This window comes from Apium graveolens, chromosome 8 (assembly GCF_009905375.1).
Source record: "Apium graveolens cultivar Ventura chromosome 8, ASM990537v1, whole genome shotgun sequence".
Classification (NCBI taxonomy): Eukaryota; Viridiplantae; Streptophyta; class Magnoliopsida; order Apiales; family Apiaceae; genus Apium; species Apium graveolens.
Genome location: NC_133654.1, coordinates 102766148 through 102790210, shown reverse-complemented (window position 1 = coordinate 102790210; position 24063 = coordinate 102766148). Strand labels below are relative to the sequence as shown.

Here is a 24063-nt window from a genome sequence, read left to right as displayed (position 1 = left end):
GAACACCTGAAAATTTTAAAGAGTTCAAAAATTCTATAGGGTACATATTTTCTTGAGATTCATAATTCACAGAACTCTTGCATATTGAATCGTAGCTTCGATATATCTTGCATTCCCCTGGTTAGTGAAAAAAGCAAACCATTAAGAAAAAGGAAGATTAAGAAATTATATATAGAGCTTGAGAATTAAGTATGATTGGAATTTAATTCATAAGTTATTTGTTCCATTACCTGGTGATAGCTTCAAAACCTCTATATTTATAGCATCAACATCTTCATTTAATGGTGTTAGGATGACCCGGTCTCTGAAATAATTTGGATCATTTTTCACTTGACGTATATCTGAATACAATGTATTAATAATTGCTTGTTTCCCATCTGGACCTGGATGAACACGTAACTCTGGTGGTATTTCAATTAAATTTGATTTTGATGAATCTTTCCTCAATTCAGTTCCAATAGTGCCATCTCCAACCTTAATTACCCATTCATTATATGGAATAAGATTTTCACCAACTGTTACAGATGGAGCATTGTCTACAATCCGCATGTTTTGGTCTAATTTGAACACGGTGCACTGCTTCCACAAATAGGATTTACTAATGGATGCCATCACTATGTCCTCCCTACCCTTGTTTGGCAAAACATGCAAGATTTGTCTAAAATCACCCCCAAGTAGAACTGTTTTCCCACCAAACGGTTTTTGTAGATTGTTAGGATCTTGACATTGCATTATATCACGGAAAGTACGATCAACAGCCTCAAATATATGCCTATGATTCATCGGTGCTTCATCCCACACCACTAAATCGGTATATAAAATTAGCTCGGCCAACAAAGTGTTTTTTTTAATGCCGCATGTACTATTTTCAAAAATTTGTAATGGGATCTTGAATCTTGAATGGGCAGTTCTACCACCTTCTATTAAAAGTGATGCAATACCTGATGATGCAACTGCTAATACTACTTTTTCTTCTGATCGTAGTGTAGCAATAATAGTTTTCCATAAGAAGGTTTTGCCCGTACCTCCGTGTCCATAAAGGAAAAATAATCCACCACTTTTTTTCTTGACATTTTTGGTCAACACTTGATGGATCATCTTCTGTTTTTCATTTAAAATTTTGATTAATGTCTGGATTTGTTGCTTAAGAAGATGTCTGTCATACATGTACTCCTCGTATAAAAGTGTATTTTGACTTCTAAGATGAAGTGCAGGATCTACCAGAGGTAAGGTGGGGAAATCTTTCAATGACTTGCCTGTTTTACGGAGTTGTAATTCTACATTATATAAAGTCAATGATTGTAGTTCTTCAGCAGTAATTGTAAAGTTCCGATGTCCTGTTTTTTTTGCGATGACTATATTCAATATCATCTGACATAAGGGTCCAATTCTTATCCCACAATGACCGAACATCAGAGACATCACAGAATAAGAGTATAGTTACAAACAAATTTCATAGTTGTCTACCTGTTTCAAAAAGAGGAAAAATTAGAGACACCTCTGAAAAGTAGTATAGTAAGGCATAAATTTTTAAGTTGATTACCTGTTTGGTGCGTAGAAGCCTCTTGTATTGTTGAATGCCAATCATCATCACTGCCAAGAATGTCATGATGGAAACATGCCTCCTTATAAGAGTTGTACACTACCCCGTTCACTGTTCTTAGGCTCTCAAATGAAGTTGCTCCACATACAAAGTTTAGTAAAAGTCTCATGTAGAACAACTCACCTGTAGAAAGCTTAACATAAATTAAATGTCCAACTACATACAATATTGATTAAAAGTGTTATGTAGAACAACTCACCCGCAGAAGGCTGAACATATATTAATCGCCCAATTACGGGAATCTTTTTTTTTCTAGGGATCCACATTTTACTTGCATTGTCCCATTTAAATTTTTCTGGATATTCAACATAAGTTAGGTTTCTTCCACTCGGATATCGTTCATTTGCTTGAAACCACTGAACAAACATTGTCCCATCAATATGATTTCTTCTCAAAACTGTTGTTAGAGACTCTTTCTCATTATAACAAATTGTTTGCTCTTTTTCAAGATGGAAGATTAACTTCTGGACCACAGGTTTTCTATAATGAATTGGGTTATCAAATATGCGCCAACATGCCTCACAGGAAGATAAATACCTACATGCCAAATAGTTTTGTATCTCATTATTATCAGTGGTTGTTGAATCATCCGTATGTGGTTGTCCATCTCTCTCAATGACCATTGTTGCACGATCAGGGCCTTTTAGCACATATTTGAACATGTATTTTATTAGGTTACCCTGATGACACCATTCAACAATTATATATGCCTGATACTTAACCAATAATCCTCGATTATATGGTACAATAAACCTGTAACATTGAAAATGTTTTAGTATTGCAATTATTTTATTAAAGATTTAATAGATTTTACAATTAACATAAATTGTATACCTGTTGTCAAGTTCCACCCCCTTACGTTTTGTTGTTCGGCCATCATTACGTCGCCTATAGACTGGATATCCATTTGAGTCGATTGTTGTTTCAACATTGAAATCTTTTGGGAAAAACTTGCTACACTTTTTGTTGCCTTCATTGCCTTTCATGCACGCACAATTTGGGTTGATAGCACCACATGGACCATGAACCATTAATGTTGTAACAGCTTCAAAACCTACAGGATCAGTTTCCTTTTCCGGAATTTCTGCTGAAATGATAGAATCTATTTCTTCCGTATAATGACAACGATAGTATTCAGCAAGCCAAAGGACTATGTGCACATGTGGGAGGCCTCTTTTTTGAAATTCCACTGTGTATGCTACTGCAAACATAATATTTTTCTTAAAAAACAGAATTAAATTAAATTCTTCAGAAATGACCGTATATGTATCTTCTAAAATATTATGCTAGACACCTATATATATTTATATAATTGACTAAATAAATACTAAAGTTAATGTCATCTACTGACTTAACTTGTGTATAAGGAAAATCAATTGTGTAATCAAGATTTAACAGGCTAATTGAATAACCAAGTATAACCAAGAGATGGGGGAAATTGGGAATAGTACCTTGCTGCAACAAAGGGTAGAGATTGGGATGAATTTGACCTGCTAATTACTATTGAAGTTTTGAAAATTTAGGCCGAAGCAGACGGAATTAGAGGTAGTATATGAGTCAGAGGCCGCAGCAGAGGTAGTATTTGAGTGGGGAATAACGTGTTTTTTAGCAGGACTTGCGCATACAACGGTTTAGGTAGTATGCTTGTTTTTTTTTAATTTTTTAACATTAAATACTATTATAATTGGGGTAGTTGAAACAAAATATAATCTATTTTAGTTATTATAGTTAAGTGTAAATGAATTGAATATAGTTCATTTTTCAAAGGTGAGATTAAGTTTTTATATGAGATCATTTTGAAATTTTATTAATTTAAACAATAATTATTGTTATTAGTTTTTTCATATTTTTGTATTGATGTGTTTGTCTTTTATAGATATTCATTATTAAGGTTGTTTGCAATCTTTCTATAAAATTAATATGATTAAATAAAAGTTACATAACTTTGAAACTATAATATTTTATGTTTATCATTGTATTTGGTATTTGATATTATTTGACATTGTACAGACTGTGAATTATTGTTACCAGGCGAGCTAATCTTACTTTTTGGAAGGATGAGAGGATAGTTAAAGAGCCTAATGATGTGTTACTAATAATTTCTGCAAAGGTTTTTGGATTTCGTATTTTTTGTTGGTGATTGATAATTAAAATGTAAGTGTCTGTTAAATTCAACCGTCCATTTCTTACAGGTTTGGATTTATATTGAATTTGGATTATCAGGGGGTATTGAATCCATTATAGTGTGTTTTGTCAACTGTAGTGAAGTGATTAATCACTTGAAGAAATATTTTGGTGAACACTCGAATGTAAGGTATGAAGTTCTTTACTTCCTATAAAGTACTACCATGTGGAATTTAGACCCAACGAAAGTATTATTCTTTTATGGAGGCTATAAGGGATGGTTAATGGTAATTATAAAATTGAAACTTTTAACATATGTATAATCATTCCGCAGTGGGGAATAATGTATGTGTTTTTTAGAAGGGCTTGCACATACGATGACTTAGGTAGTATGTTTGTTTTTTCAATTTTTTATTATATATAAAATACAAATATAATCAGGATAATTGAACCAAAATGTAATCTATTCTAGTTATTATAGTTAAGTATAGATGTATTTAGTAAAGTTTATTTTTCAAATTTGAGTTTATGTATATATTTGAGATAATTTCTAAATTTTTCTAATTTAAACAATTAGTGTTGTTATTATTTTTTGTGTATTATTGTATTGATATGTTTGTGTTTTTATAGATATACATTATTAAGGTTCTATGCAAAGTCTTCATGTAATATTAATATGAATAAATAAAAGGTTACATAACTTTGGAAGGTATTATATTTTATGCTTCTCATGGTATTTGGTATTATGTGACATTGTACAGACCTTGAATTATTCTTACCAGGCGACCTAATCTTACTTTTTTAGGGATGAGAGGATAGTTGAAGAGCGTAATGTTGTGTTACTCACAATTTCTGCAAAGATATATTAATTTCCTTATATTTTTGCCACTATATTATTAACAATCATAAACCGGAAAATATATAATAAAAAACATGTTACCTGCAATAGCTTTCCCAAGGACGTGATTATGCATCAAATCTTCTAAGAGCATGTCAAGCTTAATCTTGAATACTCGACATATAATGTCTGGCCTGACATCTGGGGTTTGATTAGGAATCTTAGCATATAAGTCTTTTATTTCGGGCCATGCCGGATTACATATAAAAGTAATAAATAAATCCGGGCTTCCCAATTTTCTGCATACCGCCATGCAATCTTGGTAATTTTGCTGCATATATCGAGGACTACCTGTGAAATAAGCTGGTAGGACAATACGCTTACCTACAGTTCTCGCATCTACATCGCCACGATTTACACAATCTACTATATTATTATACAGTTCATCCCTCAATATTTCTTGATGCAATTGTACCCACAATAGTCTTCCATATTCAACACATGTATATGCATCGACCACATACTGTAAGAATAATCTACCTCCTCGAATAACTGTTTGCCCTTCATTTTTACGTTGCTGAAATCGGTACGCATAGAATGCTCTCATTGAGACTTGGTCTCTTTTCTTTGGTCTATGTGTGGTAACACCACGGTGTAGTATATCGATTCTAAAACCATCTTCACCATGTGGAAATAATAATGGATAATGCAGAGCCATGTAACTTGGATTAAGTTCCGAAATTCTATGGAGACCACCTCCCTTATACTCTAGAATTATGTCTCTTTTATCAATGAGGTTATTATCAGCAACTAATGCAGCAAATTCATGAGCATTGGTAGGGGTACAATCCTCCCGACCATCTGTTTCCCTATTTGCAATTAAACGAATTCTGAATGGTTCACAATTTGTTTCTTTATACCGATCACGTGCCTGGCGGTAGATTTTTACCAATTCATTCTCACGGTCCAACATTTTTTAGAGTGGCTCAATTATCCTGTTGTCCAAAGGTTTATCGTCGTGTGGGAAATTTATGCGACTTTGTAATGCTTCTTGATTATCAAGCATATAAATTTGAGAATATACAGCCTTTGGATCATCATCCTCCGTAAACAAAGATCCTATTTGATGATAAAGCTCTCCATATACCCGATATATAAAAGGTCCTCCACCATGATTAAACTTGTTATCAATCTTTCCACCTGTAGATGTAGATGCAAATACACTATTGTACATCCTAGAATTTGTGCAGAATGATTTGCTTAATTCGTCAGAATCGTCTAATAAATTCTTCAATTCCACCGGAGTCTCCCGTAATTTTGGCAATTCCACTTTCCCCTCACCACAACATAGTGAAAACCCCCAAAAATTTATACGGTCTTGTTGTTTTGTTCTTTCATATTTCCACATTATCGCACCACAATGAAAGCACTCTTCTGTAGGAAATCCTATGTCCAAAATAGCATTACTTCTTCCTGTAATCAAATAATCAATATCATTACACGTGATACAAATTATAAGAATAAAAATGTATAATTGTATGAACTAATACATACCAAACTCCAATTTTTTGGCATTTATTTTGTTCCTTGTTCGTGTACTAACTTCAGCAAATGCTATAAAAAATTAAAGAGGAAACCTTAGCAGGTTTATAGTAAAAAAAAATCAAAAAATTGTAAAACAAAATTATTAAGTTACCTTTTGTTGTAAAAGTTTGTCTTCTTATCATTTGGATCGATTTCGTAGGCACATCCTTAGCTACATATGTAATGCATTCACAGTTTATTAATACATATCCAAATTTAAAATATGAGGCATATAATATTATTTTATAGTGCATAAATTTAAAATTATTGATATTACATACATATGTAAAATTTTACTTTAACTTACATTGAAGGAAAACTTCCCTTTTTTGGGCTCGTTGTTCACGACGACGTTTGTTTCGTGCATTTTTCTGGTCATCAGTCTCTGTAAAACAACAACAGTTTCAACCAAAATAGTAATAACAAAGATTGGTATGACATGCAAAACTGCACCACTTTATAGCAGGTAACAATTGTAGATTATATGTTTTATTCAAATGAAGTTTACAAATATTCTTTATAACAATTACACATTACTTTATGAAAACTGGCATTTAATAAATTAAACATATTATACAATTATGTGTGGTGGGTTTACCCATTTTCACTTATGTTTTACTTGAGAATCTTTTTTTTTCAGCTCGTTTCTTACGACGTCGCATGTTTATTACATTTCTTTGCTCATCTGTACCTATTACATTTTATAAAGTGACACACTAAGTAGAATCAGTATGTTGTATGTAAGGAAAAAAAGTTAAACCTAATATATAGTAAAAGTGCGAGTATTTCAGTTTCTTTGACTTACGTTGTATTGTTTTTTTATTTTGGCCTTGTTCTTCAGGTTGTCGTTTATTTAGCAAATACTTATTCTTATCAGTTATTGGGTTACAATCTTCGAGGCAATGGTTGAGAGCGGAAATTTGTTCTTGATCAAGTACGCTTTTCTCCATCAAACCTATTTATTGAAACCAAACAAATATATAACCTTAAAAAACTAGTCAAAAATTTAACGTAAAATGCTTAAATTACTTGTGCCGGGTTTTGCATCATATTCTTACATTGTGCATGTTGTTCGGCATTACACAGCTCTTCGGTCTCTGTTATATCTTTAAAATTTACATAACAAATAAAATTATTAATGTGTTTGGAACACCAAAGTTAGGCGTAATAAATATTTTGAAAGTGGGAGATTTCGAACTTACGCAATAAATTTTTCTTTTTCTGAGCTCTTTGATCACGCCGTCTTTTATTCCGTGCAATCATCTGCTCATCAATTAACATTGTACCCTCTTGGAGATAACGGATGTTTGTAGGAATTTCTTGTTGATTAAATTCAATTACACTTTTCTCCATTGAATCTGTTAATCCAATATAAACAAACATATAGCTTAAAAAAATTATCAACAAATTAATCGTAAAATGATACAATTACTTGTGGCGGATTTAACATTTTTACTAAATAGATACAATTATTATGTTATTTGCAAGACTAAAGTGACGGCTAATAAATAATTTCAAAGTGGGAGTCCTTTAAATTCCTCAACTTACTTTGCAAGTTTCTCTTTTTCTCGGCCCGTTGATCACGTCGCCTTTTATTTCGCGCAAGCCTCTGCTCATCAATTGATGAGGTGCAACCTTCACCATAATGACTGTACCTAGTAGTTTGTGGTTGATCGATGTCAACAACACTTATCTCCATCAAAGCTGTTAATGAAAAAAATATATATTAGCATTCATATTGTTAATTTTATATCATGTACTTGTTGTTAATGCATAACATGATTTTTATATTAGTATGTTTGTTGTTAATTCTAGATCATTTCCTTGTTCTACAACTTCTTTTTATTATTTATTCTCACTTCAAAGTGCAACTATGAATACTTGAAAAGTGCCTTTATTATTGTGTTACTGAGTCTGAATATCTCTTAAGTGTTCAATACCTTCTTTTTGTAGCCGCCACCGCTCAGATCGCTTTCTGTTTCTTTCAATCCTGGCCTCGTCTGTCACTGTGTTATACTATTTGCGTCGTCTTTTGTTTCGCTCTAGCCTTTTATCACCATTTTCATATCCTTCCATGACCAGGTGAGACCATAAATATATATCTTGCCAAAGGCATGTGGTTAACTTCTATACATTATTGAAACAATAACTTTCCTACTTCAAACAAATGTAAGCGTAGTTAAATATACAGGGCAAATGTCTTTTTTAATGAATGTAAATTAACTATAATTTCTCAATTGTTTACCAACAAATAGGTGACCTTTTTGGGCTTTTTAATTTTAATATTTTTTTGACTTTACCTGGAGGACATGAGTTAAAAACTTCAAATTGTAATAATAAAATAAAAAAATAGTAATAGAATATCAACAAAAATTTGTACATATAACCTTTTGTAGTTGTTGAGATTTTTGCTTGCCTCCTGTAAATATAATAACAATGATTAATACGTTAATACAGAGTATGTATGTGGTAATAATCAAGCTGAGTTCCTTGACAGAGACTATACCACACAAATTAAATCAATGAACACATATATTCTAATGAATGTGGCAAAGGTCTTGTGCTAGGCTATCAGAAATGTTCACTTAATTACATGGCGCTTAGTTTTATTTTTATTATTTATGGAAGCTGTGGTGATCGGAAGGTCTTGTGCTAGCCTATCAGAAATGTTCACTTAATTACATGGCGCTTAGTTTTATTTTTATTATTTATGGAAGCTGTGGTGATTGGATATAGGTGTGGAGTGGTGTGTGCATTTTCCTATGTATGGTACTTATATGAAAGGTCAAAAAGATCTTGTGCTAGGCTATCAATTTGCTTACTTTAATTTATATTATTATGGAAGTTTTTGCAGGTAAAACAGAATAGATGCCACAACTTATAAAACAAAGTAGAAGGGCGTGGTTCTTACATAAGCAGTGAAGGAATCCAAATTAAATGAGCAAATCTTGTGCTAGTCTATATGTTCATATTTTGAAAGAGTTTTGTAATTAGTTTTTATTTATTAATATAAAATTATTCATTTATGTTGAGTTTCAATTCAATTTGATTATTAGTATTGTATTCAACTCTTATACAGTGTACTAAAAGACCCAAAAAGGTCATAATACTCTCTCCCTGGTTTGGAAGGACGCGTTTGAAATTGATGAAAGTTGGAAGACTTAAATTGACAATTAAAAAAGTACAGATAAAAAAATCTCCTAGTATAGAGGATCCAGTGATAGTAAATGTGCAACCTGAAATGGGTATATGAATGCCCACTTGGAAGATAATGTATTAGAGAGATGGTTACGTCATCACAAGTCACCCTCGTAATTTACCGTTTTTCTAGTCTTGTATTCCTTCACCCCGAAGTCGTAAGAAACAATTTTGATATTCTGCACCAATTCCTCAAGATCTTATATATAATACATATATATGTATCTAAAATAATACTTGTGCCTGGTTTTCAATGCTTTTGCCCACTGATAGATAGGGTTTTGCATTCACCTGTTTTTTGAGTCCTGTCTTTTTTGTTGTTTTGCTGTTCACGTGTTTTCAGTGGGAAACTAATTAAAAAATTTTGTAGAGTCCGACGACCATACCAAAATGACTATGCCAAACTAACCATCCCAATTTAAGTGCTTTAGTCAAATTATATATAAGGATATAATCCTTTTTGAGAGGCAGTTGATACCGTGTTGGTCGACAGCTTCGAGTTGGTGATATAATCTAAACAATTCTTTACTTTACACTGTGTCCAAATTTTACGGATATGTTCATCCTCTTGTTCTGACGTAATCTAACATTTTTGTATAATTATCGTCCTAAACTAAGCAAATCTCTATCATTTTGTTCTTAAGTTTATGACTAATAAAGATTCCGATTCAAATCTAAACCAATGACAAATATACCTCTCCACTTGAATGATATAAAGGAACACACGTACATGCATGTTTTCTCAGTTTCAGTTCTGCAAAGTTCAGGATCATAAATTTGTAGTTATATTCGGGGAATAAATTGAGGCCATGGAAACTACAGATCTTGCTGAAGAAGCTCAAGTTAGGCTTGAGGTTCGTATTTTCATTTTTGGGCAATGTATTTAAATTCTAATAGAAATTCAGATTTGTTGATTATGATTGGTGTTCAGGGAAGGTCTAGTGCAATGGCAGTATCATGGGTTCTCGGTGTTGGAGCACTAGCCTCGCGCAATAGTATTTTTACAATAGGAGATTACTACTACAAATTGTTTCCGGTAATCTCTTATAATTTATATTATATGACATCAAAATTAAAATTAAAATGAAAAACTAAATTTTTTTAAGCTCCCTCACTAACTGATTATATTTTTGAAGGATTACCATCCCGACAGAGTACTTACCCTCGTGTACCAGTCATTAGCATTGGCAACAATGGTACTTTTTACTTATAAAGAATCAAAAATAAACACCAGACGACGCAACATTTCTGGTTACATCATGTTCTTTTTAACTACTTTGGCACTCGTACTGGTAAATATATTGACTTTTTGCACATTTCTTCCCTGGATATTCCATAAACATTAGCATGACTATTATAGTCTTGCTGTACAGTTGGATTTACTTACATCAGGGAAAGGGGGCACTCAAAACTATATTGTTATATGTATATTTGTTGCTGCTTTTGGAGTAGCGGATGCTCACGTTCAAGGCGGAATGGTAGGAGACCTATCTTTGATGTGCCCAGAGTTGGTCCAGGTAACAGATTAAACTGTGTATTTACAACATACTTGATAAGTCTCCCTATCTTCAGTTCCAGTCCAAGTGTCTGAAATTTAATTAGGATTGTACTAAATATAGTTCCTACAAAAAACTAATTATACCTGTAACCACACTCCACACATGCATGTTTCAGTCCTTCTTTGGTGGAATGGCTGCATCAGGGGCCCTTACTTCTGCTCTCAGGCTAATCACAAAAGCAGCATTCGAAAAATCAAACAGTGGTCTTCGGAAAGGAGCCAGTAAGTATATATGTGAATCCCTTTTGCTTATATTAAAGTCTTAAAGTTGGTGCTCTCTCTAGCTCACCAATCTCCTCTGTTGTAACTAGTGCCTAGTATGTACATGACTTGCTGTCCTATTTGTGTTCTCAATTTTTATTATGATGTCATCTATTAGATATAAACATGTTCTAGAGCAGGTTACAAATGAAATCTTGCTGGGGTAACACTATAATTTTAAACTATACATAGTTTGAATAATATGTCCACATAAACTTCTACTAGGATATGCATGAAAATTCTCTTGTAATTAATTTCATGCTGTGTGTGATTGAATAAAATGAAATGAGATAAGAACGATGGAGAAATTTAAGCTACATATGCGAACACATATGCATGACATCGGTTGTTTTATGCGTTCAGTTCCGTAGATTTAGAAATTTACAAATTACAGAAAAACACTCATTTCAACTCTCTACTCGTATCTTTTACAAATCTAGTAATAGAAATTGTACCTTGTATACTATGTTTTAGTCGCAGTCTGTTTCGTCCTTGTCATCTAACTAACGATAATTTTACATCTCTCATTCTAGTTACAGTTTACTCTAGGATCTAATCACGACAACCTTTAGGTCTGGGGTTGATTCATAATTGTTGATTCCAACCAAGGAATGCAAAGTTCTATAAAAGTTGAACTACATTAGTACAGTCAAAAGTGTTGGATGTTTGTGATCTAAACAGAACATTTGATTACATTAGATTAACCACATTGCATACATGAACAATATCTTGAATATAATTTTCTGTATCTCTGAGTAACGATCTCTCTGGGTTTTTTTTGAGATCAAATGATGTTCATATGACATTCTTAATTTGCAGTCATGTTCCTTGCTATATCTACTTTGTTGGAATTGATCTGCATTTATCTGTATGCATATGTCTTCCCTAATCTACCCGTGGTTAAGTACTACCGCACAAAAGCAGCGTTGGAAGGATCCAAGACTGTTTCATCTGACCTTGTGGCTGTTGGCATCCAAACAAAAGCAAGTGTATGTGGTATAAACGATCTTGTTTTAATTTGACTTCTCTGCTTTTCAGAAATAGTACGAGATCAACTATTTAGTTGCTTGATGTTAGAGTTTTGCCATTTCATTTTCTTATACCCAACTTTTCATACTCTATATTTCCAACTTCCTAATTCTCTGATCTTTATGTCCTTCCTACTCCATTCTCATTAGACTGTTATTTAAAACACTGTCATATATTATTTGTTTATGAACGGTTACAGTATCTCCAAATCTAGATCAATATCATTAAATTATGTACCAGGGACCTTCTCTATAGTCCATCCCGAAGTTGCAGTACCTAACACATATGCAATCAAATAACATTAACTCAAGTTCTTAACGCAGATAATGTTGAGGCAATATGCCAGTACCACTGAATTTTTCTTTTTGTAGGTCTTAGCTCAAATTAATTAGTTGATGATCTTCCCGATATGGTTAAGATAGAAGGTTTGGGAATTGAAGATAATTACTTGATATATATACATAAAGTAATCAGCTACCTTCAAACAAAAATGAATAAAAATTTAAACTATTAATGTGAAAAGGTAAAGTAAAAATATTTACCATGTGCATGATTTAGAGGCATCAGATGTGCAGAGGTTTACAACTCGTGTAAATGTTGGAATTTGCAGGAACAGGTTGTTCCAGAACCCATGGAGAGGCTGAGTAAAAAAGAATTGTTCTTTCAGAACATGGATTATGCAGTTGAAATATTCATTATATTTTTACTCAGTCTGTCAATTTTCCCAGGATTCCTATATGAAAACACTGGTAAACATCAGTGGGGCTCATGGTAGGTGTTAGCACCATCTAACACTTAAGATTAGTGAGCAAATTCGAGTTGATGTATACAGAGAGTACTTGGAAGAGTTAGCCATAGGCACAACTATGTAAACAAATATTCATGTTCCAAGCTCGAACTGAAATATAGTTGAAAATATTATGTCAATCTTTCCACAAATAACATTTAAAGCCTAAACTCACTAAACTTGACTAATTGGTTCCAGGTATCCTCTAGTTCTCATTGCAGTGTTTAATTTGGGGGATCTAATTGGACGATACATCCCTATGATAAATTTCATCAAAATGGAGGGTCGAAAAAGCCTGCTACTGGCAACACTATCTCGATTCTTACTCATTCTTGCATTTCATTTTGCTGCAAAATATGGGAATCCTGCATTGATGCTATCACTGGTATCATTCTTGGGGTTAAGCAATGGCTATCTAACCGTATGTATCATGACAGTAGCTCCCAAAGGTTACAAGGTGTGTTAACTGGATTATTAATTTTGCCTCTATATTTTTGTAATGCATGAATCAACTATAGGTGTTTGATCGTTTTCAGGGTCCGGAGCAAAATGCATTGGGAAATTTACTAGTATTATGCCTTTTAGGCGGAATATTTGCAGGCGTGTCACTTGATTGGCTGTGGCTTCTTGATTAAAACAACTCAAGTCGAGGTTGATCCGATAAACCGAAATTTAGTGTGGACAATGGGCAATCTGATCATCAACAACTCAACTGTTGTTTATATCACAGTTGTACAGTGAAATTAAATCATAAATGGTGATCACCACATTCAGTTGTAACAGTTATAACTGGTTCATATACAAATCCAAAAAAAGATGAAATCGCTAATCACTAATATATGTGTTTGTATCAATATGTAATTGTTTTGAAAGACAAAAAAGTTGAGACTCATTCTCCCCCATCAAGACATCTCTGTTAATGAGAGTACTAAAAAGTACACCGTAACTTTCGACATGTCTTCTAAATCATGAGGTCCCTCTGGGAAGTCATGTGCAACCTTAAATTTAGTCTTTGTTTAAATGGGATTGGAAAAACGGATTATAGGGATCCAAAACGATTTTGCTGGTCTTTTAGAACTGTTGCACATTCAGCAAGCAACTATTAATCAAACAAAATTTAGACATGGATTAATATTTCGGTGGATTTTCTTTATCCTTAAATGTTTTTCTAATTTACTACTTATTTTTAGGTAATCATTTCATTTTCTAAACATCAGATAACTAGTGTTTTCCAATGTCATTAGTTCGGTTAAATATTCTGGTGGTCAAAATCATTTGAAAACAAGTCCACTAGTTGAATCCATGCATGCAAAACATCTTTAATTCATATATGCATGCATGATTGAGACTTATGTTCGTAACTTCAAAATTGCTGCCTTGTGATGTTGTATAATCAAACTTCCTTGCTTACACATTACATAAAGATGTATTAATTCTCATCACCGTTATGAAATGCTTTCTCTTCCTTACCAAGTTATCCCCATCTCTGCATTTTGATATTCATAGGTTGCCTTCTTCTTCGTCTCGTATCTGTAAAATGTGTTTTGCGATTCTTCTAATCTTCAATTTTGCTTCCTTGTTTCATTCATGATCAAATTAGCTTCGTAAGTACATCTGTATATAAATTTTTTTTAAATTTTTCCTAAAAAATTTGTTGACAATGAATATTGGTGGATTTATAAGATGTTCAATATTACGACATAGTCCAGTCCGGATTATAGCTAGAAACTGGCACAAAGAACCGATCAAAGTTGCATGGGATAAACCTCAAGTTGGATGGACTAAATTGAATTTCGATGGATCCTGCAAATGTAAGACAGGTAAAGCAAGCATCGGAGGCATTTTACGGAATGACAAGGCTGAATTTATGCTAGGATATTCGGAATCCATTGGTAAAACAAATAGCAGCACTGCAGAACTTAGAGCACTTGAACGAGGCCTTGAGTTGCTTCTCGAAAACGGATGGAGTAATGGTCATGTATGGCTTGAGGGAGATTCCAAGTCATTGGTTGAAATTATCGCGAAAAAACGAGCTGTCAGATGTGAAGAAGTACAGAAACTTGTCACTGACATTAACTTAGTCATATCGGAGCTAGATAATTGTATTCTCACACATGTTTATAGAGAAGGAAATCGAGCTGCGGATAAATTAGCACAAATGGGGCATCATATGAAGAGCCCTCAAGTGTGGCACAACGTTCCGCCTAGAGAAGTTTTGAGGATCCTTTATGAAGATGCTCAAGGTAAAACCTTTATTCGCAGAAGATGAGCTAGCTCTCTCATCTTTCTGGACTGTACTTTGTCAGCAAAACCTGCGTTCGTTTAATTTTGTAGTTGTGCTATTTCGCAGATTGACCATATGTTCTTGTATTTATGCAGTATCAAGTTGTAATTTGTACAGCATCGAGTTGCTGAAATTAATTTTAGAATGTAGCATTTCCAACCCTATCTATCTATACTATTATAAGCAGCCTATATTCAGCAGTTGGTCGGTTGTATAATTCTTCACTACAATTATTTTGGTACGATAAATAACAACCATCAGATATAAAGACAACCATCAGATATAAAGACAGATAGACGGAACCATTGGAACCATTGGATATAATAATAAAATAATATTGTTCAGAGTTCGAATCTCATCAACAACGTATTATATTTAAACTTTTATATTCTTTATTTTTAACGACTTTTACGGGTTCAATATTATATTTGGTTGGTTGGTTCACATCTTCCTAAAAAGTCTGTTAACACCTTCCAAAATATAGTTTAAACAATTATGATTTAATTAAAAAAAATAAACCATATATTTAATTTAATTACATACTCTTATGAATTATTATCACTACGCCATAAGTGCACATAGGCAACGGTTTTTATCGAGCGTTGCACGAAAAGCGTTGCATTATCTACAAAATTTTCAGTTTATTGCAACACAGTGTTGAAAGTGTTGCATTACATTGAAGCTACCGTTGCTAATAACTGTTAGTGTTGCGCAGCATGCAACAGTAGATGTCATAGCGTTGCATTAGATATTTTTTTATTTAATAAATACTGACGTGGAAAATAAATCTGAGGTGGCATGCTGGGACCCACAGGTGCTAACGTGGCATGCTGACGTGTCATGCCACGTCAGCATTTTGGGCCTCACGTATGGGACCCACTGGTGGCATTAGTGGTACCCACATGGAGGCCCAAAATGTTGACATGGCATGCTGACATGGCACACAGTGGGGCCCACTTGCTGGCGTGGCACTTCAGGCGTTGCATTTGCTTTCTGATGTTGCAGTAGGTTATTTAGTGTTATGTTAGTTATTGTACTATCCTTAAAATTTATTTGTTATATTCATGTTCTAATTTTTTTTAAATAATTTTTAATTGATCCAACCGTACGGATTTTGTTTCTTACTAGTTTTAGAGATGTGTAATTTTTTTTAAAAAAATAAATTTTATATCACGTGCTTTTTTAATAGTCAAACCCCGGTGCACACGGGTTCACATTACGTAGTCTTGTTCCGGGTGGTGATTTTTTTTTTTTTTAAATTTTTGTTCAACGATCCAACCGTACGGATGATGATACCTATTAATTTTAGAGATGTCTAAATGTTTTTTTAAAAAATTAGATTTTATATCGTATGTTTTTATAATAGTCAATTTACGGGCAACACGAGTTCCTAAAACCAAGACTTGTCCCGAATGGTGATTCTATTTTCTTAAAATTTTTATTCAACGATCCAACCGTACAGATGATGTTACCTTCTAATTTTAGAGATGTTTAATTTTTTTTTAAATTTAGATTTTGTATCATGTGCTTTTTTAATAGTCAAATTACGGCCAACACGGGTTCCTATTACCTAGTATTGTCCTGAGTGATTATTCTATTTTTTTTAAATTGGTGTTCAACGATCCAACCGTACGGATGATGATACCTACTAATTTTAAAAATGTGTAATTTGTTTTAAAAATTTTAGATTTTATAGCGTGTGTTTTTATAATAGTCAAATTACGGTCAACACGGGTTCCTATAACCAAGTCTTGTCCCAAGTGGTGATTCTATTTTTTTAAATTTCTTGTTCAACGATCCAACCGTACGGATGATATTATCTACTAATTTTTGAGATGTGTAATTATTTTAAAAAAATTAGATTTTATATCGTGTGTTTTTATAATAGTCAAATTTTAGATTTTATATCTTGTATTTTTTATAATAGTCAGATCTGCATACTTTCCCGGGCCAAAAAATTGGGCGGCTATTTCGGGTTCAAAACCCTTTTCTATTCGGGTCAAACCCGACGCAGTGCATCAGTTTTAATCTCGTCCGTAGATCTAATTGAGTGGGTGAATCTTGGTCGTTCTTTACTTAAATATAAAAACCAAAATATCGACTGCTTACATCATTTTCACACAAATCTTTCTGCAGTCTCTCTTCGTCTCTCTCGAACCCTCTCGCCACCGACCCTAAACCCTATCCTTTTCCCAATTCGTTCTTCTTCATTTCTCACCGGAAAATCTTTCTAAACACTCAGATTCTACTATTTCATGGATTTTCTCTTTGATTTTTAGTTACATTCGGGTTGCATGCCGGGTTTGATAAATCAAATCTCGATTTCGTCTAAAATTGTCAACATCGATCAATTGATGTTGAGACTACGAGCGAAATCTACATTGTTTTTAAAGCCTAAATCATTTTTAAAGCTCTCGATTTTGTTCAAAAATCTCGAAATCGATTCGATTTCTTTTTCAATTTAAAAACCCTAGTTTCAAATTTGTTTGTTTTGATGATAAATCGGTTCGATTAAGCTTGAAATGCTTTAGTTGATTGATTCGAAGTCGATTTTGTCAAAACCCCCAAATTTGTTTTGAAACCCTAGTTTTATCTCTATGAGTTTTGATTCGATTTAACTGTCGTTTGAGTGTTCATTGCAGGAGAATGATGAAGCAGGGTCGGTTGTGGTTATTTGAAGATCATTCGCCATTGACAGTCGCCGACTTCAATGTGGATTCTCGGCACGTGGTTCAAATATGAGGTGCTCCTAGCTCCAATCTATGGGTTTTGGTAAGTCTCGAGAAGTTTCGAGGCCTCGAGCAAAGGTTCAAGGATGTGTGTGGCTTAATTTAGGCAAAAGTTATGTAATGCTTGATGTTCGAATTAAAAGTGAAGGCTGTTGTTAAATGCTGTAATTTTTTTACTGAGATTTAGTTTGTGATTTTTTTGATTTATTGTAAGTCCCAAGAAGACATCGATGCCTTGTGCTCGGGTAATTTCTAAAAATCCCTTGTTTTTAAATTCGAATGTGTGAATTGTTGTGGATATTGCTGTTTGAAGGCACTGTTTAGATGAAATATATATATATATACACACATGTTTGATGCTTACTTGACTGAATTGGATACTATTTAGTTGAGTTATTTTGTGTATGCTACATGGTTGTGACGTGGCTGTTTGTAAAGATGCTTGCAAGTCGATATTATATTAGTTTCACTGCACACACCAGCCCCATATTTCTGTGAATAGTTCAAAATTTACATTCTCGCCTTTTTATTTTATGGCATGCATCGTGAACAATATGAAGTTCATCAAAAACTTTGCTAAAAATGTCAGCGTGTATCCGAAAATATACAACTGCGATGTGCACCTGTACTGTTAGAATTCTATAAGTTAATGCGAAGAAAGTCTCAGGATGATGCTATGTATAAGTTGTCGGAGTAATCTCGGACAAATAGTGAAATGTACTGGTATTGGGCATTCTAGCGGATATAAGAATACTGAAAATAAAAATGGCCCTATAATGTTTCGACACATATTTTTATTTGTTAGTGAATTGACTGCTAAATTAACTCATCATCTTACACTGACAGTGACAATTGAATATGACATGGTAAACGAAAGACCCTTGCTAAATGCTGTTAATGATTTTATGGAATATATGCTTCTTTCGAAAACCGTGATCATAGATCAAGTGACTATTGAAACGATGTTGCTTCAAGAATTCGAGCTAGGATCAATCCAAGTTGTGGAACTCTGCCTTGACCATTTTTTTTTGTTCATTAGGTAGCGTCCAATGGATCGAACTTGGTCCAGTAGACGCTCGGACCGGGGACCTGGTTAACAAGAAAATAATAAATAAGGAGGTAGTATGTTGATTTACTCATACAACACTATTTTGTCACATCCATGTCAGAGCAGGTAACTCATTTTGCTCAGGGCTTCTCTGAAGTTATTTTTCGGGCCTTAGAGCTTGAAGATTCTGATTTGATTCTGTATAGGTTATCACTCAGGAGCATGTTGGTTGCAGCTTTGGCACTTGGTGAACTAGAAGTTGCATTTTATTTACAGCGTTACACAATTTTATTTGTTTATACAGCGATTCTAGCGGCTCAATGGATATGATGCAGAGCAGGTCAAAATTCTAACCGCGTGCAACATATATCCCACACACACTCACTGGCCATTGTTAACTATGTTAATTGATCCCAAATTTGAGTGTTTATCTCGGCATCCTTATCGTAATTAAAGAATTACTGGACTATCAAATTATTATGTCATTTTCAACTTGGTTAGAAAATAGCATCAATGACCCAACTCAATGTGTATATACTGTACTAATGTAATACTAATGTTAAAGATACTAATGTGATAAGCTTCGTTTGTTTGTTTGAGAAAAATATAGCCTATGAGTCACCATGGCATACACTTTTCAATTTACTAGCCCATTACTCTCTTAATGCGGTCCTAATCATCATTTAGATATTCTAATTAACAAAAGCTTAGCAGTTTATTTAGATATTCTAATTAAAAAAAGCTTAGCAGTTTATATAAAATCATTAAGATTTCTTTGTAATTCAGTAATCTTATCTCATTCATGGCTGTAGGAATTTTGGCAATCTTCTTCTCGAGATCGCTCTGCTTCTTCTCTCTTTGGAAGCTCACTAAGTTGATTAATAAAGTATGGTGGAGTCCAAGATGTTTACAAAGACTGTTAAGTTCACAGGGAGTGAAAGGCCTTTCTTATAGCTTTCCTCATGGGAACACTAAAATAATCTCAGCAATGACAAGCCAATCCATGGGGTATCCCATGAGAATTTCACACGATATATTTCCGAGGATTCAACCCCATGTGTACCTGTGGACAAAGATATACGGTAAGTCCTTAAAGTACTGTGTTCCGAGTTTTATCTATCTTCTTTAGAACTTAGATTTAGCATTTTAGGTCAAGCACATCTAGAAGCTTAAGAATTATTAGTAATGGTTGCGTACATCCGAGACTCTTCCAGAACTTGAGAAGAAGAAATAATGTTAGATCATCAAGGCGGGAACCAACTGAATATTATAAATTTCTAGCTTAACCTTCCCCTATCTCTGTTACAGTAGGAAACTTCATCAATTGGCATGGTCCAGAAGTGCAGTTCTTTGTTACAGAACCCGAGCTTATCAAAGAAATACTGAACAACAAAGAAGATGCTTATCCAAAAATGGATATGGAAGGATATGCAAAGAAGTTGTTAGGGGACGCGATTATAACAAATGAAGGTGAAAAATGGGCAAAGATAAGAAAACTAGCCAACCATACATTTTATGCGAATAGCTTGAAAGTAAGCATTTTCGAAGTACCTTTACTTACATTAATGTTGTCATAGTGTTTTCTGCATACATTTGACTTGTTTATCTGTTAAAATAAATGCATCTATCAATATATGTAGGGCATGATTCCAGAAATGAGTACTAGTGTAGAGACTATGCTACAGAGGTGGCGAGATAATGAAGGTGAAGAGATAGATGTGTACAAGAAATTTGGTGCATTAACCACTAAAGTCATTTCAAGAACAGCTTTTGGGAGCAGTTTTTCTGATGGGAAACACATATTTGAGATGGTAGCAAAACTCACAGATATAACTTGCAGCTGTACTGGGAAAAAAGAGAGGTTAAAGTTTATTAGGTTTTGAATGTGAAGTTGGTAGACTATATTCAATTCATATAAAGTACCTATAAATTAAAATTTGACAACTAGTGCTTTATAAAATTGTCTAAATTAGTATCATTAATATTAATCACAAGAACCTGAATTCTGGACCTATGGGGAAAACTAATTTTCTGCTGATTAGTCTTGCATGTTTTTAATTTTTTGTTGTCAGATGGTGAATCTTATTATTCTCATTCTGTTCATTTTTATTTTCTAGGCTAGAGTTCCATTTAGATTCCTTGCATCAACATCGCCTCGGGGTCTGTTTTTAAAAGGTTTTCATTCGAAGATGTACCACGGTTTCCAGTGATCAAGAGGAAAATGGTACTACAGTCATTCAAGGCACTCAAGGCGCAACTTCTTAGTGACTTAGTTCTTTAGTATCTTTGTTCGTTTGAAGAAATATTTGATGTATTTTTGGTGTTTTAAATTTAGAATTGGGCGTATGTATTTTAGTATTTTTTGTATGTTTAAAACTTGTTGGATTCCTGATATGGCTGTTTTTGTTGGATGCCACTTATGGCAGGTATCATGTAAAAACAGACCAATTATGGCCAAATTTTTATGTTTTCTAGTGTTGCATATATCATAGTATGATGTTGCATATTTCTTTTCACTGTGTTACATTTGATTATAATACTGTTGCAATTTAAAAAATGGTGTTGCATACTGTGGTATATACTGTTGCAATTGAATGAAAATAGTGTTGCATATGCATCAAAATGGTGTTGCATAAACAACGTGGGCCCCACATATGATGTAACAACCCAAATCCGGGGTCAAGATTGGGTGTCACTAAACAATCATTACATAAAATAAAAGAATATTTAATTAACCCCTTGAATCCGGATCGTTTACAGGTTATGGTATGAAACAAGAATCTAACCTTCTACGATTTACAATAACTACAATACAAGTGTAAATACCTTTAAACTAATGCTCTTGTCATATTTTTCTAACATCTTCAATCTCTCGCAGCGGAAATTTCTCTAACTTCTGCTGTCTACCAAGGCTATTCACTTTTATCCTTATCTGTTTCTGGCAGAAATAAGAATTTACAAAGCAAGAGTGAACCAAAAATGCCCAGCAAGTATATAATTTGAGTTGCAAATATTAATAACAAAGGAAAATTCCCGGACAAAATCTCAAAACAATTTTAAACAATTCTATTTATTTTGAGTGAGTGAACGAATAAACGTTGGCTGTCACCAGCCTTTAGCAAAAATCCAAAAATGACAAGCGATTCCCCGATTCATCTCCTGAGTCAGGGTTTTGTCCGGTTTTGGAATCATAAAACCTTTCGAGAGAGAATGTCGTTAATGGCGATCAACAACAAATTAGACTGGACACTATTTCACATCTATATCCTGCTGATCAGTCAGGATATAGTGCAGATCTATACCTACCTGTATAGATCCAGTCGGGTCCCCAGGCACTACGACCCATCTCAAGGCACCGGTTATGTTTCGGTCCTTAGGATTAAGTAAAACATAATCCCCAAAGTATCATTATCCAGCCCGTGGAGTATTTTGATATCAAATCATTTTGAATTCAAAACATCCCAATTCAGGGTTTGCAAATAACCTGAAAGAATTGGTATTTGCTCAAGAGAGCAATCGAATTATAGGAACAAAAATAAAAGAACATGCATAATAAGAGTAATTGCAGCGAAATATAAAACAGTTAACTATTCTGAACTTAGAATAGGAATGAATAAATATTTGTAGTACTTCAAAGAAAGTTCGGGAATACTTGCCTCAATAAGCTTTAACCACTATTATCGGTTGACTTTTGAATTGCCTTGAACGTTTGGCTTTATCGTCAAACTACTATCCTATTCTGGATACAACTCTATCCTTCGTGTCCTTCAATTGAAACTTTGTTGATTTTGTCGACTAATCACTAGATCGTTCCTAGTCCAATGTCAAATTTCGGGTCTTCCGACTAGGACCTACAGGGTTTAAATACCCTAATTTAGATAATCGTTTCGCTTAACATCAAGTCACTATCCTACTCTACCCATACGATTTCATAATTCAACTTATATTTATATGTATTATCAAAATACACATAGTAATTATGGTTCACATCTTCGAAACTTGGTTCGGTATTTAATTCCAGAAAATATGTATATTTGTCGTTTTGAAAAATAGGGTAATCGATTATTCACAAAATATCTTGTCACGTCACGTAAATAGGTTTCATAAATTTCAATTATATCCTCGTTCGACGTTACCGACAATTACAGGTTACGTTCCCGTATTTTCGGAATTTATTTTCCCGAAAATCGGGCAGCGTTTCCTTTATTTATCGGCCTACCCGTCGAATCATTTCGACGTCAATCACAACACAAACAACAACCAATCCAATTTCAAATTCGCAAGTCCCAACCACCGATACATTTTCATTATTTACAATTATTTATCATTCATTTTTTGTTTCAAAATTTATTTCACAACTAATTTTAAGTTTTAGTTATTTATAATTTATAGGACTCAGATAAATATCATCATTGCCCACCGTCGACTCGCCACGGCACATTGTTGACGGCGAAAAAATTCGCGGGTACCATATTTATTCGGGTCTCCGACACGAATCCCGCCGATTTGAATAATTCTTTTCCCGCACAAAATTCATTTTTATTTCACGAATATTTATTCAATAATTTCCTGCAAAGAAATAAAATAATTAAATAAATAAAAATTTCTGAAAACCAGCACAGCAACACGCGCATACGCGCTTCCAAAACAGGGGCCGCCTCACCGGAACATAGCCGACGGCAACCGGTGAAAAGCCGGAAAATATACACAGAAAAACACAGCAACAAGAACAACAACTGCACTGCCTTTCCTTGATACACACATACGAACACACGACACCCTTCGAACACACATAACAACACACGCACACACATCACACACTTACGCACACACACATAGCTACAATACAGGCACGGCAAATCACACACAACAAAACAGGAAAGTCGAAGCCGAAGAGATGAAAAAAACAGGGGAAGGGAAATGGAGGAAGAAAATACAGGGGAGGAGGAAGGAAATTTGGTGGTGGCGATTACCGGAGTTTGGCGGCGAATGGTGGCGAAACGAACAGAGGAAGAAGGAA

General features: G+C 33.9%; 3 protein-coding genes across 3 annotated transcripts; 2 read left to right on the top strand and 1 right to left on the bottom strand.

Moving 5' to 3' along the window:
• Nucleotides 1–207: 207 nt before the first annotated feature.
• LOC141679814 (uncharacterized) lies at nucleotides 208–5538 on the bottom strand. Its single transcript, XM_074486203.1, has 5 exons — nucleotides 4668–5538; nucleotides 2438–2804; nucleotides 1803–2356; nucleotides 1544–1726; nucleotides 208–1277 (listed from the first exon to the last, which is right to left on the bottom strand). The coding sequence occupies exons 1-5, from the start codon at nucleotides 5536–5538 to the stop codon at nucleotides 208–210; spliced, it is 3045 nt and encodes a 1014-aa protein (XP_074342304.1).
• Nucleotides 5539–10156: 4618 nt separating this feature from the next.
• On the top strand, nucleotides 10157–13617 carry LOC141679813 (equilibrative nucleotide transporter 3-like). The gene is made up of 9 exons (XM_074486202.1): nucleotides 10157–10201; nucleotides 10279–10383; nucleotides 10484–10639; nucleotides 10721–10864; nucleotides 11022–11127; nucleotides 11986–12155; nucleotides 12806–12966; nucleotides 13181–13439; nucleotides 13519–13617. The coding sequence occupies exons 1-9, from the start codon at nucleotides 10157–10159 to the stop codon at nucleotides 13615–13617; spliced, it is 1245 nt and encodes a 414-aa protein (XP_074342303.1).
• Nucleotides 13618–20031: 6414 nt separating this feature from the next.
• On the top strand, nucleotides 20032–20926 carry LOC141679812 (cytochrome P450 CYP749A22-like). The gene is made up of 3 exons (XM_074486201.1): nucleotides 20032–20125; nucleotides 20352–20575; nucleotides 20684–20926. The coding sequence occupies exons 1-3, from the start codon at nucleotides 20032–20034 to the stop codon at nucleotides 20924–20926; spliced, it is 561 nt and encodes a 186-aa protein (XP_074342302.1).
• Nucleotides 20927–24063: the final 3137 nt, after the last annotated feature.